This window comes from Stegodyphus dumicola, chromosome X2 (assembly GCF_044657685.1).
Source record: "Stegodyphus dumicola isolate Sdum_Otavi_A_Nest chromosome X2, ASM4465768v1".
Classification (NCBI taxonomy): domain Eukaryota; kingdom Metazoa; phylum Arthropoda; class Arachnida; order Araneae; family Eresidae; genus Stegodyphus; species Stegodyphus dumicola.
This window is the reverse complement of record NC_140781.1, coordinates 22,383,630-22,402,526: the sequence shown is the minus strand read 5'-3', so window position 1 is coordinate 22,402,526 and position 18,897 is coordinate 22,383,630. Positions and strand designations below refer to the sequence as shown.

At 33.5% G+C, this 18,897-nt stretch overlaps 1 protein-coding gene across 3 annotated transcripts in view; it reads right to left on the bottom strand.

The window, feature by feature from the left end:
• Positions 1 to 18,897, bottom strand: part of LOC118192193 (nuclear factor related to kappa-B-binding protein) — a 226,920-nt gene that overhangs the window by 118,960 nt on the left and 89,063 nt on the right. For all 3 annotated transcript variants that reach the window (XM_035363095.2, XM_035363094.2, XM_085809707.1), the window contains exons 8-9: positions 17,601 to 17,784; positions 2,781 to 2,900 (exon numbers count right to left, since the gene is read on the bottom strand). In XM_035363095.2, the coding sequence (XP_035218986.2) occupies positions 2,781 to 2,900; positions 17,601 to 17,784 (304 nt within the window). The remainder of the gene's footprint in view (positions 1 to 2,780; positions 2,901 to 17,600; positions 17,785 to 18,897) is intronic.

The following is an 18,897-nucleotide window of genomic DNA, read 5'->3' as shown; positions in this document are numbered from 1 at the left end:
AAAGCATTTTCACAAACATTTTACATGCAACAAATTTGATATCTTTTTCTTCTATGATGATATAAATTACTGTAGATATTTGCATTAATTTATTTGCAGTTTGGATTCCAAGTATATTCATTCTGTAATGTACTTATTTTTATTTTTTTTTCCTCTTTAGTATATTTTCTAAGGTAATTTCATATCCATTTATTTATTGATTTATCTTTAAGTTTTGGATTTGTATTGTGCCTTTATATGTTATTTACAGAACTCTTAATTTTGAACGGACTATTGTTAAAATTGTAAGGATACCTCAATGGAAATATAAACAGCAGTCGGGACTTGGCGACTTTTCACAACACTGTTTACATTCTGCACAGAAAGTGTGTTTATAAAGACCTCAGTGAAATTTTATTAAGGGTTTCAGAAGTACCTCCCCTCTCCCTGTAAAGCATAACTATGAGGCTGCATTGCAGCTTGAACACAGTTCAAAGTCTGTCAGTGCTTTGAGACATTCACTCTTGCCCTGTTCATCTGACTCAATTAATTTAACAAGATTTGCATCAAGCTGTAAACTGTTTTTATACCACATTCAATGCCTGGAGGAAACAGTGGACTACATGTGTGTTTTATGGTTATTTTACATCATTATGTAAAAATTACACAATAACAAAGTTGCAGGGGGGAAATCAACTTTTTCGATGTCTTTATAAATTTACTAAAGCTACCTTTCAAATTCTCTTTCTGAGCTTAACATTTTTATTATCTGAATACAAGAAAACCAATAAATCCCGTCATCAATCAATGCACACCAGTGGAACTATCTTTAGCAAATGCAATATACAGTAATAATTATTATCACTATAATTACCTTCAAAAGCAACTTACAGAAAAAAAAAAAGAAGAATATAGGATAAAATTATCAAAGTTCATAAAATTCAGATGCTTTAACTTTTATTTGATGTCTAAACATTTTACTGAATTTTTTTTTTTTTTTTTTTTTTTAGATTTGTATGCACACATGCTAAAATGTTTGCATGGTGTTCGAATTTTCCATCCTGTCTTGCAGCAGCTGGCAAGTGCATGATGAAGGGACAGGCATAACTAAAAGTTTCATCCCATATTAGGATTAAACAAAATTTCCCAACAGCCCAGACACTGTGACTCAAAATTAGTTCTGGAATTCATAGTTCCTGGAGCAGGTTTGAATTTAAGACTAGACTATAGACCTTAAATGAAAATTACCTCTTTTGATAGTGCAAAAGAAACTCCATTTTACTCAACACTTTGAGCCTCATTTCTTACAGAAAGGAAAAAGTGAGAGCATACATTTACAGAAATCTGATCTGGTATTTAATATACATTATTAATGAAATAATACTAGTTTGATTTTAATTCCTTAAACTTAACTTACCAAATAAAATAAGCATCATTTTAACCCTGAAATGCTAAAGCATCTTTTCAGCACAACAGCTATTCCTTCTTTCACTTACTTAAAAACATTTGCAGATTATTATTATTACTGCATATAAGCAGAAAAAAATTTGCGTATAAAAAAGTGCACCTATTAATCAATCATTTTCTTAAAGCATTTTACTCAGTAACAATGATTATGGCACATAAAAAATTGTTGTTAGATGAGATTTGGTGTTTTTATTTGAACACTTCCAGAAACATATGCTTCACTTTCAATGAAGTAGGCTTTGATCTTTAGAATTAGAGATGTTCCACGAAAAATCCCCCTCCTTTGTTTATGCTTAATAGTAGTAGAAGGGAGTAGATTCATTTTCTAACCCTTTGGCTAGAAATGAATTTGCTAGCTAGAGTGCATAATAATATGTAATCTTATTATTTTATATATCCCTACTGGCCATCAAATGGTAATAATAAAAAAAAAAAAACTTTTCAAGAACTTCAAATCTTTTAAAATATATACGAAATACTTCAAAATATCTATTTATTCTCAGCATAAATTTTATGCTTAAAAATTAATAATTAAATTTTCAGGTAATCAGATTAGCATAAACACATTTATAAGCATATGATCTCAGTTATCAAATAACAGATGATTCTGATCCAGGATAAATGGTACTTACATAATAATACAATCACCTTTGTAGAAATCACATTTTCAGAATGTGCGAAACTCTAGCAACCATGCATAAACATTCTTCTGGGAAAACAGTCCTTCAGTTATAACAGTGCTTCTGGTACGCAATGCCACCATTTTCATAAGCATTCTTTTTTGTTGCATTCCAAATCGCAATAATTTTTTTTGGTGCTAAAATTTTTGAAAAATTCAGCAGGTGGATACACAATATTGCTAAAAATTTTCAAAAGAGAAAAACAAGGCAATGAATTTTCTGAATAGGCACTGTTGTCAAGATTTGTGCAAAGCTGAGTTTCTACTATTCTCTGATGTTTTTTAAGTGAAAATAGGTACTTTGAGAGAAGAGAAATGCATAAAAATCTCAAGTGTTTTATTTTTTTAATGTAACACGTAATCCCAATTTAATAATTCAAATTTGTATTTTGAATTCCTAGAGTATGTTTTCTTTTCACATGTTGATAACATTTACTGATTTACGATAAATCAGTTTGGGAATCTTTCTTAAAAAAAGGGTGGAGGCACGAAAATCACCCACTTAAACCCTATAAGTAACTTCTACCTCTTCATCTGCACAAAACTGTCAAATTGCACTAAAGTTGTTGTGTTAATATATAAATACTGAATAAACATACCTGTAACTTCAGTCCACAAGAAAAAGATACATTTTAGTGACATAAAAATGAAATACCTGGATAGCCATGGGGAAAAGAAGTTGTAGGTGTAATTCGCGTCATCTCAAAACTTAAAGCTGCTTCATGCAATTGCATTTGCTTCTTATATTTTCTGGGCACTTTAGGTGGACTGCTTTCTGAAATAATACACAACCAAAAGGTATACATATAATGCAGGTCAAAAGTAACTGCCACATTCAAATACAGGATGACAATTACTGAGCTATATGAAATAAAAAATCAAATTTTCCAAAACCACCGATTTCAAAAATTTTATTCAAATTGGAAAAGTAACTACAGATATTCAGATTTAGTTTACGACATGTTCGATGTGCTTGCCATTAGTGGTTATCACATGGCACAGGCGAAGAGTAAAATTCAAGTTTCAAAATACAGATGCTTTCAATGACCTCCTGAAAGACTGTTTTGAGCTCAGCGATGGTTTTGTTGCTATTTGCATACCCTGTTTTCAATATTGTGCCATAAAAATGAGGCTTGAGATCAAGAGAATATGGTGGCCAAGTGATTCCTATTCCAGCTACCTTGGGTGCCCCAAAGCCAGCATGCACACTCCAGAGTGCTTATCCAGGACTTCAAACACTCTGTCAGTCTGATGGGGTCATGCTCCGTCATGCATGAACCACATCTCTTCAAAATTCTTCAAAATCTGAGTGACTTTGAATTCCACGACCTGACAATACAAACAAACAGTTGCCAGTTGGGTGTGGAGAAACTTCATCATGAAATGGAGACTTTCAGTCCCCCAAATGCGGCAATTCCTACTTATAGACATACCTACCCAAATGAAAGTGGGCTTCACCGCTAAACCAAACCATATTCACATCAAAATTTTGTTTGCCAATCATATTAACAATATTGCTGGTGAAACAAAATGCTGTTCAATGGCTGATGAATTTGAATTTTGCATGGGAAGCACAGCAGGCCTTGAACAATAATTTGTCACAGTCTCTTGGTTGATTCTAGCCTGTTGTGAAGCTCGTCTGATCGATGTCCTTGGGTTATTTTGAAACACAGTTCATGTTTTCTCAATATTTTCAGTTGTTTTCACACTTTTTTAATGACCAACACTGCCAATACTGTCAACACAAACACTACCAATTCTCTTGAACTTTTTATCACATTTTTATTATTATAACACTTGGATCAGTTGGCTTCAGCTTGTGTTTGGTTGTAAATTTCCTTCGGGCCGCAATCGGGCTGTTACTCTTTGAATAGAAGGCCTTGACAATGAATATATGCTCAGAAATGCTGTATTTTGATATTTTCAATGAAAAATGAACAAAACCAAGAATATAAGCGTGCATGCTCAAACAAATTCCCAATGTGTCCATTCAAATGCCAAGTATTAACTGAATTTCAGAATAATTTACCATAAAATAGTTAAAGGGAACAATTATTCACACGAAACTATTTTTACACTGATCTCTACGAAATTTTTCAAAGTGGAAAACAATCTCCAGCCTGGAAGGAGATTTATTGATTGATAATTTGATATAAATACCTAATTAAAATGTAAAATATGTATATAATAATATTAAACGAACATGTAATCATAATAATATCTATGTTACCAGCAAGGCACGGCAATATATGTACGGGGGTTGTAAATTAAATAGTAGCAACTTAACCTTGAAACTCGCAGAAGGGCGGGCATGCGCAAATGGGATATGGGAGAGGTGAGGTGGCGCTGTTGTTGATGTGTAAAGTGAAAAAAAAAACACTCTATCTGCTTAGAAGGGTAGTTGTTGTGTGGCGTTAAAGTGAGGAGTTTCGTTTTCATTGCTCTAAAGCATGTTTTCAAAAGGTGTTCAGCGGTTGTGGCTTAAAATCGAAATTGCCTGTGGCAAAAATGCAACAGAATGCTATCGAGGATTAGTGGAAGCCTGAGGCACAAATGCTTTACCATATAGGACAGTAGCACAATGGGTTCAAACATTTCGTTCGGGTCGGAATGAGACTGGGGATTTGCAACTCACAAGTCAGCCCTCCATTCCTCAAGAGCAGATTGACATCCTGAGCGGTCTTCTTACCATAGACCGCAGATGGACCGTCCGAGAATTATCCTTAGAGGTTGGTCTGAGTCATCAAATGGTGTGGCGCATAATGAAGAAATTTCTGAACATGAGGAAAATTGCTTCCCGCTGGGTTCCACATCGACTAACCGAAGTAAAGAAATGGCACCGGTATGCACCCAATTGGAGAGATACCGCAATGAAGGAGACGCATTTCTGCATTGTTGCCATTGATGAGACATGGGCACTAGCCTGTGAGCCTGAATTAAAGCGTCAATCAAGTAAATGGCATCACCAAGGTTCGCCACATCTACAGAAATTTTGACAGGAACCCAGTTGGGTGAAGGTTATGCTGATTATGGCATACGAATGGGACGGTGTGATTCTTACACATGCTGTAACCTGAAGGACAAACTGTCAACGCGATTACTATTTCCAATTCCTACAGCACCATTTGCGTATGGCTATGTGGCGCAAACATCTACGTTTATTGCACAACAATCTCCCTATCGTATTGAATGACAATATTCTTTGCTATGTCGCAAACAATGTCACTCTCCTTTTGTAATGGTGGCAGTGGGAAATCTTGGAACACAACCCCTACTCACCCGACAAGAGTCCTTGTGACTTCGATCTGTTTCCGAAGTTGAAGGAACCCCTCTGAGGTCACCGATTTCATGACGTTTCATCTGTACTCCATGCAGTAGGGTGCTCGGTCACTCGCATGAACAATCAACACCTTGCTACTGGTCTACAACGGCTCCCGACATTCGGCAAAAGGTTATAAGCTCTGCTGGTGATTACATAGAAGGAATGTAATGCAATTGTACTTGTAAGTTCATTAAAAATTGATTTATACCTATGTTGCCATTACTTAATTTACAGCCCTCATATTACCAGCATTCTGTAGAATATCTAGGCATTTTACGGAATGCCAAAAATTTGTTGGCAATATATGAAATGATTAACATTTCACATATTTTCTAGTCATTCTAGAATACCAAATAATGAGGCAGTAAAGTAAGAAATATATTACTGATTTGTTTTAAGCATCTAAATTAATTAGCAAATTGGGATAAAAGCAAGGCAATTCCTCTATAAAATAATAATTGCAACCGTGTATAAGAGGCTTAATACAATATCAAACCTAATCCAATTAAACAAAGAATTCGAATTTTTAGCCTATTTTTATACACTCAAGAGCCAAAACATTATGACTACCTGTCAATAACGAGTTGGGCCATTTTTGGTGCGCAACACAGTTTCAACCCGCCTTGGCATGGATGCCACAAGTCCTTGATAGATGGCCGGAGACAGATTGTACCAGATGTTGTAGCGACGGTCACGGAAATCTGAAATATTGCGAATTGGTGGTCTTTGACCTCTGAGCTGCTGTCCCATGACATCCCAAATGTGTTCTAGCGGACTGAGATACGGTGAGTTAGGCGGCCAGGACATTAACTGGAAATCAGCATCATGTTCCTGGAACCACTCCAACACAATTGTAGCCTTTTGACACGAGGCGTTGTCCTGTTGGAACATTCCATTTCCAGCTGGAAAAACAGAGGCCATGTAAGGGGGCAACTGGTTCGCAATGATGTTCAGATACCCTGTAGCATTCATGGTCTGCTCAACCCCAAACACGGGTCCCAGAGACGCCCAAGAGAACGCCCCCCCCCAAAGCATAATACCACTACCACTGGCCTGTGTATGACCTACTGTGCATTGAGGGAGCAACTGTTCGCCTGGAAGACGGCGTTACCTGACACGGCCATCGGCATGATGAATGACAAACCATGATTCATCTGACCAGGCAACTCTCTCCCACTGATCCATGGACCAATTGCGATGTTCCTGGGCCCAGCGCAGGCGCAGTTGGCGATGACGCTTGGTCAGCAAAGGCCCACGAGTGGGATGTTTGCTGCGTAGCCCCATATCCAACAGTGTGCTCCGATACTTTTCTACTTGGCCCTGCATTGTATTCAGCTGTCAGCTGAGCCACTGTCTGGCTCCGGTTTTGTTTCACCATGCGAGACAGTCTCCGGCGACCTTTTTCTTTGATAGCATGTGGACGTACAACACCATGTCGTCTACTACTGGTTTCACCGTCATTCATCTACTTTTCATACGTACTAACAACTGTAGATCACGAACAACCCATGAGTCGTGCAGTTTCGGAAATACTTGTTCTGAGCATTCGAGCCATTACAATCTGCCCTCTATCAAAGTCACTTAGATCCGCAGCCTTTCCCATCACACACAGAAGTAAGTGAAAGAATAATTCTTCAGACTCTCCAGCAGCAGTTACAAACCACTTCCACATGATCATGTGCCTTTCACGTCATCCAGGTGCGTTCATCGCAAAATGTAGGGCTGGTCACAATGTTTTGGCTGTTGAGTGTATTTCTTTTTATACTGATTTGTCTTATATATAAGAATACATTTTACATGTATGAAATGAAGTACATCAACAATTCATTTTTGAGATACATTCCCAAATGGTTAGGATAGTTTCTACCGACTTGGAACTTCTAAAGAAATTTTAAAACGTTTATGCCAGATCACCCACTTTATGCTCTAAAAACTTGCTTAAAATTGAAGATATTCCTGACTTTGAAATTCATCTGCAGTCATTTGTAATTGTTCAGTTCAACAGAGATGGCCAAGGATTTGTCACATGCAAGTGTAAAACAAAGTGCCAAAATATGAAATATCTTTGTGTGAAAAAAGCAGTGAAGTGTAATTCAAAATGTCATTCAAGCCATGTTGCAATAAGTAGGTTAAATTTAATTTCTTATTTTTTACTTGAAAATTTTGTTTTCTTTAATAACAAAGACATACATTTTTTGCCCAGCTTTAAGTATTATTTTGAATACTTATTTATTTGAAGCTTTTATGACACTCTATCATCATTTTTTCAAAATAACATTTGCAGTTTTAAGGAATGCAAGTCTATTCAATAACAGGCTTATCATGAATAATAATTTGCCTAATTAGCATTTGTCATTCTACAAAATGCCCAGGGAAAGTAATAATAATTCTCATATTCCACACCTTGCCTAAAACAATGACAGGCATTCTACAGAATGCAAGTGTTTCATACATTGCTGGTAATGTGTATATATATAAAGTACAAAGAAAGTTCAAGATCTGGATGTCCAGTATGCAGAATGATCTAAAATCCGGACCGCAAAGCCACTATCAACTTTTTTTTTAAGGAATTTTTTTTTTTATATATATGCTTTACGTAAGCACATTTGATCCCCCTGCATAATAATGCATGTGGAGAGTCACAATTCTTAATTTCATTTCAACACTAAATAAAATAACCTCGATTTTGAAGAAGAAATCATTTTAGTATAAATTTGTGTGATCAATAATTTAACTCAACAGCTGTGTACTTGCTTGGCATACATTTCAAACTGAAACTTTCTACATAGATACATCACTGATTTTACACCTACCAATATTTTACATCCCTGAAACTAACCTGGCGAATCATTATTAATTTTGCTTTCATCACATGTTTATCTAACATATGGCAACTTGAGTAATGACTTATGCAGGGTTGCCTAAACAAATTTTTATATTAGTAACTGAATAACAAAGAGTATTGAAATTTTTTCTGTTGACATTACACATGGCGATGATTACAGAATCAAGTTAAATGCACTAAGAAATGCCGACGATGAAAAATTTAACCAAAATTTCTTTACATATGCTAAAAATGTATTTTGTTAATGATACTCATAGGCTAAGAGATTACATTTAGTATCAAAGCAAATCAATAAGAATCATTGATTTGCTATTCACATAAACCCAACGTGCCAGAGCTCATATAACTGCACCGGTTGGCAGAAATTTAGGGAAGACAAAATTTTTAGAATTTAGAGAAGCAACAAGCAACAAAATTAAATGATGATGAAACTTTTAGAATTTAGGGAAAGCTAGGACACAAAATTTAGAAGTTAAGGAGGCACTTGGTAGCAGAATTTAGGACCCGCAGAGACTGCATCAGAAGGTAAGATATCTAGCTCCAGCACTCGAGAAGACTTAAGTGTATGTTAGAATTTATTTATTTAGACTCAGATAAGCCTTAAGCATGTGCAAGAAATAGACATAAGTATAATAAATAACTAAACTAATACAATTCATGCTTAGTTGTCTCAGTGTATGATAGAAGCAAGACGACATTTAGCGGAACAACTTGTCTTTTACCGCCAATCTCATGATACATAGCCAATAAAGTGCAGTAGACGCTATTAAGCTAGGCTAAAATTATATTTATATTATCAACTGATTTTAAGGAATTTCAGTTTATATAGCAGATTGTACTGTTCTTTATCTTTCTGATTTCACCCAGCTTATTATTCTTTGAAGGCTGTTATTACAGTGAACTTTTGATTATGGCATTGGGAAGTCAACTGTGTATGACATAAGAAAACAGAAAAAAAGCTTTTTGAATTTTTTTCTTTGGATTCCAACACCGCACTCACAATAAATAACAGTAAAATTATTCAGTGCACTAAAAGCGATGATCATAATAAAGTGATGATTGAATGGGCCAAACAGTGTCGCAGCAAAGGTGTGCCATTGACGAGTCCAACGTTAATGGCTCAAGCTAAAATATTTCATGAACAATGAACTTAAAAAATGAGTGCTCATACCCGATAGGTTGGTTAACTAAATTTAAAAATAAGGCAATTAAAAATTTCAGGTGAAAAAGCTTCAACTGAAACTGAAGCTGCTGAACTATTTGCAGATGAATTCATTGAGATAATAATGAAAAGCTGCCTCCAAAATATATTTACAACACCGATGAGACTTTTCTGAATATAGATTCCAAAGCAAGACTAACAAGTTCAGCCTGTGAAAATGCTGCAGGACGGACAAGTGTAAACTTTTTGTAATTGAAAAAAATACATGACCTTGAGCATTTAAAGTAACAATTTTCCCCACTATATATAGTGCAAATAAAAAAGAATGGATGACATAAGCATAAAGGAATGGCTGGTTTGAAAATCATTTCATTCGTGAGGCTCAGGAATATTTTAATACGGTTGGTTTACCTGATGAAGCAAAAATTGTCTTGATTCTAGACAAGTGCATGGCTACTACTTCACTTCAAGTTTTAGCGAAAGATAATGTATCTGTATTATTATTTCCTCCAAATTGTACGTCCATCATTCAGCCTAAAGATAACGGAATAGTACACATGCTGAAATGCAAACATAAAGCAGCATTTTTAAAGTCGACGTTAAATTTTCTGAATAATGGCAAGACTATCATAAGTTTTTTAAATATTTTACCATAGAATCTGTTTAACCCTTGAGGACGCACGTCGGGCCTCCCAGGCCCGGTCGTTACAAAAACATAATACAAAAATTTCACCCTTTGGTGAAATTTATCAACCTTCTCAGTAGCTGCGTTTAAGGTCATGTACGTGTCATTCACAAGCAATTAAGAAATTTATCCCTCCATCTTTTCTCAGAAACAGAGTAGCCGGGCTTCCGAGGCCTGAAGTGTGCACGCACATTGCCATTTAAAATTGTGAAAGATGTCAGGCAGTTGCAAAAGTGTCTCGCTATTTGATTTATGACGATGAAATGAAAAGATTACAGAAACTATTATCCGAAGTGTCGACTGATAAAGATTCAGTTAATGAAGAAGATGAAGAAATGGTTGATGAAGAACAGGTTAGTGATCACCAATCGAATTCTGAAGAGACATTAGACTCAAGCGATGAATCTAGTAATGAATTCAGTATTTCTGTGTCCGTGAATTGATATCTTGGCAAAAATAGCCATCAAATCTGGAAGATAGGGTTAAGCTCGACACACAAATATTACAGAAATCAGATCATTTATCGGTCTTCTTTATTTTGGAGGATTTTGTTTTAAATTACTTCTAACGTAAATGTTGCAACCTTTGGGCGACTGACGGAACATGACTTGACATTTTTCATCGAATAGTATCTCAGAAACGGTTTTTAATTCTAATGAGATGTTTGAGATTTGATGACATAAAAGATCGTCCTTCTAGAAGAGAAATGGTTAAACTGGCTCCGATAAGAAATGCTTTTGAAAAGTTCGTTGAAAATGCAAAAAAGTGAATATGTCACAATTGACGAAAAATTAGAATTCTTTATAGTAAGATTATCCTTTCGTCAATACATTCCAAGTAAACCAGGAAAATATGGAATTAAAGCTTTTGCTGTATTTGATGCAAGGACATTTTACACTTCAAATCTTGAACTTTATGCAGGAACACAACCCAAAGGGCCGTACAGCTCAGAAAATGGTCCTGATAAAGTAGTGAACAGATTTGTGGAGCCTATTTTGAATCCAGGGAACAACCTTACCGTGCACAACTGGTATAGCAAAGGATCTCCTTGAAAAGAAAATTGCACTCGTGGGAACTATCAGAAAAAATTAAAAAGAACTAGCAAAAGATTTTACTTGTGGCATAAAAAGAGAAGTACATTCATCATTATTTGGATTTCAAAGAAATATGACATTAGTTTCCAACACATCAAACAAAAATAAATGTGTTGTTCTGTAGTCCACCATGCATAATGATAGTGCCATCAATGTTTCGACTGGAGAAGCAAACAAAAGAATAAAACAAAACCAGAAATTATAACTTTTTATGATTTAACAAAGGGCGCTGTAGATGTAGTGAATTAAATCCACTTACACTACTACTACTAGAATTAGCAACAGATGGCCAATGACAGTATTCTTCAGTATGTTCAACATTGCAGCTATAAATGCTATAATATTATTGTTATCTGCTAAGACGCCAACAATACAATAGGAAACAAAGTTGATTTATCAAAGAACTTGCATTAGAACTTTTGAAGGATCGCATTCAAGAAAGAAGTTCGCAGCAAAATCTTCCACGCGAAATGAGTGAAAAATTAAATTGCAGGTATAGGGAAGACTGAGAAGGACACCCACTAAAAAAAAACAGAAGTGCTCCAGGAAAAGGTGCCATATATGTCCTAGCGTAAAGGACTGAAAATCACAAATTTGCTGTGCTAAGTGTGAGAAAAATGTTTGCAGTAAACACAGCACGATTTTTTACAAAAATATGCGAAATTAAGCTTTATTTTGAAATTATTTCTGTAAAAATTTAATATCACATAAATTAGTACTAAATTTCATTTGCACACAAAAAGAAATCAGTCTGATTTTTGCTGTTAATGATAAATAATTTCAGTCTTAAAATTGTTTCAAAATACAATTTTATTAGAATTAAGTATATTTTTATATTTTATATAGTCTGTTTTTATTATTTAAATGTTTTCCTTCAATTAGAAAAAGCAATTTTATTTTCGTTTCGTTAAGAAATAACGCTTCGGGCCTACGGAGCCCAATGCGCATCCTCACGCAGCTAAAAGTAGCGCGTGTCTTCGCGGGTAAAAGGAGCATTGCAAGATCGTGGATGTGTCTCCTGATACTTTAAAAAACACTTGGCATAATTTATGGGCAGCTACCATATTTCATGGTGAGGATGATGAAGAAGAAAACAGCGAATTCGAAGGTTTTTGGATATCACAAGCTTAAGGTGAAATTTTCCAATTAATGCATGTTATAAAGAAATGTGGAGAAGTGGTAATAAATGAAGATGATGTAACAGAAGTTTTTAATTACAGTTTAAATGCCCCAATCATCGATCACTTAACGGATGGCAAATCTGCAGTACGGTTTTAAATCCAGAAAATACTGCTACCAGTAGTGAAGAAAGTGAAACAGAAGTTATTGAAAATAGGAAAAAAAAAATTCAATTGACAAATTAGTTGGAATTCTCAACACAGCAATTACAGGACCTGAAAAATGGAACTTTGTAACTGAACAAGAGATCATAACTCTCTGTAGAATTAAAGAGAAAGTATTAACACAAAAAGTAAAGCAACTTAAACAAATTATATTGAAAGAAATGCTCAATAAAGTAAACAAATAAACATTATGCTCTTTTTATTTTGAAAATTTTGGTACCCATTACATCATTATTTCATAAATCACGACTTCATATTTTTAATTTTATAATTTGTACATGCTCCTTACTAGGTCTAAATTAATGATCCAAAATCCAAAAAAATCCCAAATCTGGGATCGCCGAGGTCCCGCTGAGCCCGGATATTGGATTTTGTACTGTATATATATGTATACATACTATACATATTAAAAGGTAAAGTTTGTATTAATGTTTTTTGTGTGCGAAATTAGAAGTCATCATTCATTTTTTTAATAAAAAATTACCAAACTGAGACAAAGTGATTGTGCTAATTCACAAGTACCACACTTGGCATACATCTTTTGCATATGGTTTCCCTGCTTCTAGATAATGGCTTAACAAATGAACTGCATTTGATTCACGATTATACTTCAATGACAGAAGACTGGGTTTAACTTAGAAAATTTAATTATCAATATGTAATGTACAGTGGAATAGCGATAATCTGCAGCTGTTTAATTCATAAGTGCCGCTGATCTGCATTAATTTTTGGATGCAAATTTTATAAAATTTCAATTTTTAGAAAATTCAGCATACGTAACATTTTTTATATAAATATGTTAACACATATTTTAAAAAGGAATTACAAAACTTATAACATATTTTGAATGAAAAAGGGAATTTATTTTGTTAATGAAACTACTCAGCATTTTGCCCTTAACTGTAAACACTGTTCTTAAGTGTCAATATGGATAATGAATTTCTGTATATTTTTCACTTTAAATAAATTGTTATTTTTAATTGTATATTTTCTCATTAATGTATTTTCAAATTTAATCCCAAGTTTGTGTAATTAAAATATATGAAGATTTACTGAAAATTTTCATGTACTACATTGTAGCGCAAGGGAGCATATGACAAAAATTTTCAATTTTGGGCTAAAAAAATAAAGTAGACTGAGACAATTCCAGAAATATACAATTTATGTATGTTTTGAAATTTTAAAAGACTGAAATCGTTCATTAAAAAATGTAAACAAGCACTGGCATGCCTACTAATTTAAAAGGACAGATGTTTGATGTGGGAAAAGTAAAGCTATATCAGGCAGTAAAAAATATGTTTGTAAACATTCTTTTGTCAGAACCTGGTTTTATTAGCTGTTAAAAGTGTGTTTAGAAGTCTAACAAGAAAAACTACTTTAAAGTGTAGTCTTGGAAGAACTCAAAACAATTTTAATAATTGCATCTGCACACACACATACGAAAAACTGTTTTTGTGAATGTCATCACGTTAAAATTAGTTTTATTAGATATGGTAATATGTTTTAATGATGGTGTTCAAAGTCCCAATAATGTAATAGAACTATTAGAAATACAACTAGGAATTTATATTGTGAAATCTTTGTGAAAAATAGATTGTGAGAGAATTCGTGAGGCTAATCATCTTACTTACCAAAAGCTTTCTAAAACGACCGGAAAGAAAAATAAATTAATAAAACAAGAAAAGCTTTATGTATAAATGTCAATTCAAGATGATTATGGTGCAGGAAAATAATTTTTTTAATAAATTATTAGTGTTTAAATGTTTTTTTGTTTTTCTCAAATTTTTTTTTTTAATTTCTCCACAGTTGTTTTCCTTAACTATTTCTTTGAAACTATGCAGGATAGAATTTACAATCTTTATTATTGGATAAATTAAAAATTTAATACTTTTTTTAATGATTTAAAAAACACTTTTTAAGTAAAATGCAAAATACTGCTTATTCTTTTTAAATGACATGTATTTAATCATCATGCAACAGCTGAAGAAATATGGTGTAGTATTTTTTAAATAAAGTGTACCAAACTAGCACTCTGTCACAAAAGATTCATCAAAGATGCATAAAATATTAAGCATTTAATTTATATTTTATGTGTTTTAAATAATGTAGAATCTGTCTATTTTAAACTGCAAAAGAATCCAGAGTATACATCTGTTTTGAGAAAAGTTATACTCTTATAACTTTTGTCTCAAAATAGTTGCATTTTGCCAGTTGAGAAGTCTTCCAATAAGCTCGTTTCATCAGTGGCAAATAGGCATATTTTTGGGAATTAAAAAGGAAAACACGATAATAAAGCACTAAGAAACTGAGATAATCTTTAAATAAATCAAAGTTTTCTAGTACTTTTTATAAGCTGTTAGTAATGTTACTGATCCAGCTGTATATGCCTGGAACTGGCAGAATTAGCAAATGGAATCAATTTCAGGAAAACTGTGCTGCTGAAGTTTCTGGAAATAATGTATTTATGCACCTATTTTCATCTCAATTAAGAGCATAAAAATTACTTAAAAATAATTTTGCTTGTAAAAACACTTTTTTTCCCTAAAATTCCTTGGTGCATTTTTAGAAAAAGCATTCCCTCTCTCGCTTCAAAATATTTCCCCTTATGCACCAGCATTTAACATTTTTTGCTTTATACCTAAATTAATTTTTAAAAAGTATACTAGTAAGATACTCAAATAATCTTGATGTAATAATTCTGCAGATATGAGAGAGTTTTAAGCAGTTATTTATGCACAAACAATCCAAATTTAATTTTAAAAATGAAAAAGGGAAAATGCAAACAAAAGAATACATAACCAATAAGCCATAATACTCACTTGATTTGTGCAATACATTGCCTAAAGCTGTGCAGACTATCAGAATTATACTATATTTACAATTTTATATGTAATTAAAAATATACACTATTTAAACTTTATTTAATGATATTCTCAAGTTAATGCTTGTTTCTATTGGTCTGGACCAAATTGTATAAAAATAATGGCAAATATCACTGTTAATTTCCTAGATTTAAAAATAATATTTTATGAAAACTATTGTTCTAAAAGTACAAATAAATCATAGTAAAACACATTAAAGTTTCATTCTGTCTTACAAACTGATGTTACTTTGATATGTACATTAAGGAGAAATCTTATTCTGAAAGAAAATGAAAAGAATAATAAAACTTTTCTTGTCAATGAACATTGCTTTGTTCATCCAAACATTTGCTACCTGAAACTTTCAAGTCCAAGAGTTTGCCTTTCATTTTGAGAAGCTTCAGTTGATGAATGAAATGTGATAAGGAAAATCTTGCACAGATAAGTAACCAGAATGGTGTCTGTGCTTCACACAAATAGTTGGATTCAGTTCCTTTTTTGTTTGTTGAAAAGATTCTAAAAGTTTGCATGTTGCTCTGTTTATTGTTTCCACATAGTTGAATCCTTTTTTGTTGAGACTATGCAAGATTTAGAGTAACAAAAAAGCTTACGACTTTCTCATGTGTTAAAGTAGTTCAGTAAAAGAACAACAGAATTTTCACCTAGCCCTATGCTGCTGGATTTGGATGTTCAAGATGGTCCTCACTGTTCCTAAAAATGATGAATCTGGGGGGAAATTGAGTTTCCACACAAATATGAGGCTATTTTAGGCAAATATTTTCATTGTTTCCCCTTAAAATACTTATTCATACCTTTTTCCAATATCCTGTATGAACTTCCAGGTTTACTGATAACAGTGCATAAATTTATGACTTTCTAAAGTCCATTGCTCGATCCTCTTGAAAAATCGCACTTTTTTTCACAGAATGTCAATGGATGGCTTCTGTGATAAGGTCAAAGGTCAAAGAATTTTTTTTTTCAATGCAGATAAGACACTTTTTGTTGATAATGTTAATTTAAGATTGTTTGTTGAACAATCAGTCAGGCACTATGAAACTTTCTATCCAGGAAGGCTAATTGGTTCTTGTTTACAATGCCAATTTTCAGTGGCTCCATTATGATCTGTATCATATACATTCCATAGTCATCCAAATGTTAACTCATACTGAGAATGGAAGGCACAGAAAATGAAAAGAAATTTTAGCTGAGCAAAATCAATTACCTTTTGCATATTTTACCTGAAGTTAAGGAGAGCGAAGTAATTTGCCAGACATTATTTTAAAAACAGCAAACCCTGATAATTTTGTTATAATTAACACAGCAAATGCATCCACATGACCTCAATAATTAAATTTAAAAATTACTCTGGTATTTAGATAACCAAAGCTAGTGTTACCTATGGCAGAGAAAACTTAAAAGGGGATAGAGGCACTTGCACTACTAGTCGATTTTACTTGGTAACAGCATTGCACACACAGTTTCCTATACTGCCTTATCTATTTCATTACTGTGTCAAGAATCTTATGCATTTTAAAACTTTGAAAGTTTTCCTCTTTTTTAAGTATAAGACTGCAATCAAACAACATACAGAAATTTGATGCTGCTTTCTGATTGCCCACAGCTTTTGAGAGTCTTCAAGTTATTGGCGACATTGTTAATTGGCCATAGGTATTGCTCCAACAAGAATTTTTATCAGAGAAAAGTATAGTTACATTTATACAGCCTATACATACTGTTTAGCTAAATGACCATGATATATAAACCACATAAATTCATGTGTATTCTAATACATATGCTGTATGGGCAAGATTAGGTCACTTACTGTTTGTTGTGTATATAATTGAATATAGGCTAAAAACTGGCAATTCTACCAGAAGCTGACACGAAGGTTGCAGAAAATACCCCCACAGTCAACTATACAAGACTTGGTGTTACCCTTGGAAACAGCTGCTTGAAATGAAAAACAAAAAGATACCACTAATTAGCACAAGAAATGTAGAACTACCTACTTAAACACTGCACTGTGAAAATTTGTGTATACAGGAAAATGTCTAAGTTTTTGCAACATATTTTAAATATGTTTTTAATTGCATGAATAAAAATGTGAAGTAAACAGAATATTAAAATAATGAAACAACATAGCTATTAAAAGCAAATATATACCTGGGTAATTTTCATCTTCTGAAGAGGTTTCTAATTCTCCAGTTTCATCTCTTAGGTCTTGAAGAGCAGAAAAATACCTCAACCTTGTTCTCTCAGACAGAGTAGCATCCTTAGGCTTAGCAGTAAATTGCTGCATTTTAACTGCTTGATCAGGTGGTAATGTATAAGATGCATCAATGAGCTTCTAAAATAAAAACAGCAAATACAAATAAATATGCACAAACAGAGATGAACAAGAAAATGCTTCACTTATAAATTGTGAGTTTAACCCTTTCTGGACGGGTGTGCCATATACGCAATGGCTGTATTTGGTTCATCTATGGCAGGTGTGACATCTGCAATCTCAGAGCATTAGAACCTAGAACATAGCCAGACTGCATGAAACATAATGTAAACATTTTTAATTCTAACAGATGGCACCCTATTTCCATGGTACCAAGATAAATGGAAATTAAAATGTTTGAATTTTCATATTGGACTGTTTCGTTTTATTCTGAAGGGTAGATACCGGCATTCGGAAAAGCAAAGAAGTGTACTGGGTCTTTATGCACCTACGTTTTTGTTTATGTTTCTTTTCAGTGGTTTTATGAAGGATGAGTATCTTATATTAATGCAATTTTTATTTAGTTTCTTATTTTTGTATGTAGAATAGTGTGTTATTTTATGCAAATATAATTTTTTAGAGTGGTAAGGGGTGTGCATTAAGATGTCAAAACAAAAGCAATATTTATCAGAAGAGCCGAAATGTCAGTGGCTTTAACATTAAATTATCCAATTCTGATATAGATATTTTATCAGATTCAGAACTGCACCCTTTTTCCTTAACATCAGATCCATCTGTAAATGACAACTGCTCTCATGCACTAAAAGATTTATAGCTGCATGCTTACATTAGTACATCTAGTATTAATTATAATGCAATAATAGATGGTGATAAAGATTTTTTTCGCATATTTTTCGATGATGATTTAATACACTACCAGACACTGAAAATGCTCAAGCTCTTGGTGTTGCTCAAGCACTTTCATGACACCTGCATATAATAATTCCTCTACTTATTTTCTAATTTTATTAGTATCTTTAGGGAATGCCCTATATGGTCCATAAGGCTACAGGAAGTTCTGAAGTCAATATTACTCTTGGAGCTTCAATCTTAATACAAATCACATCATACACTGCTTGACATTGAAAATGCAACACCAAGAAGTGGCCAGAAAGTGATGATATTTGGCAAACAGAGAGCGACAGCAATGAACAATAAGTGATCTTTATATCAAAATGATATGCATAATACAGA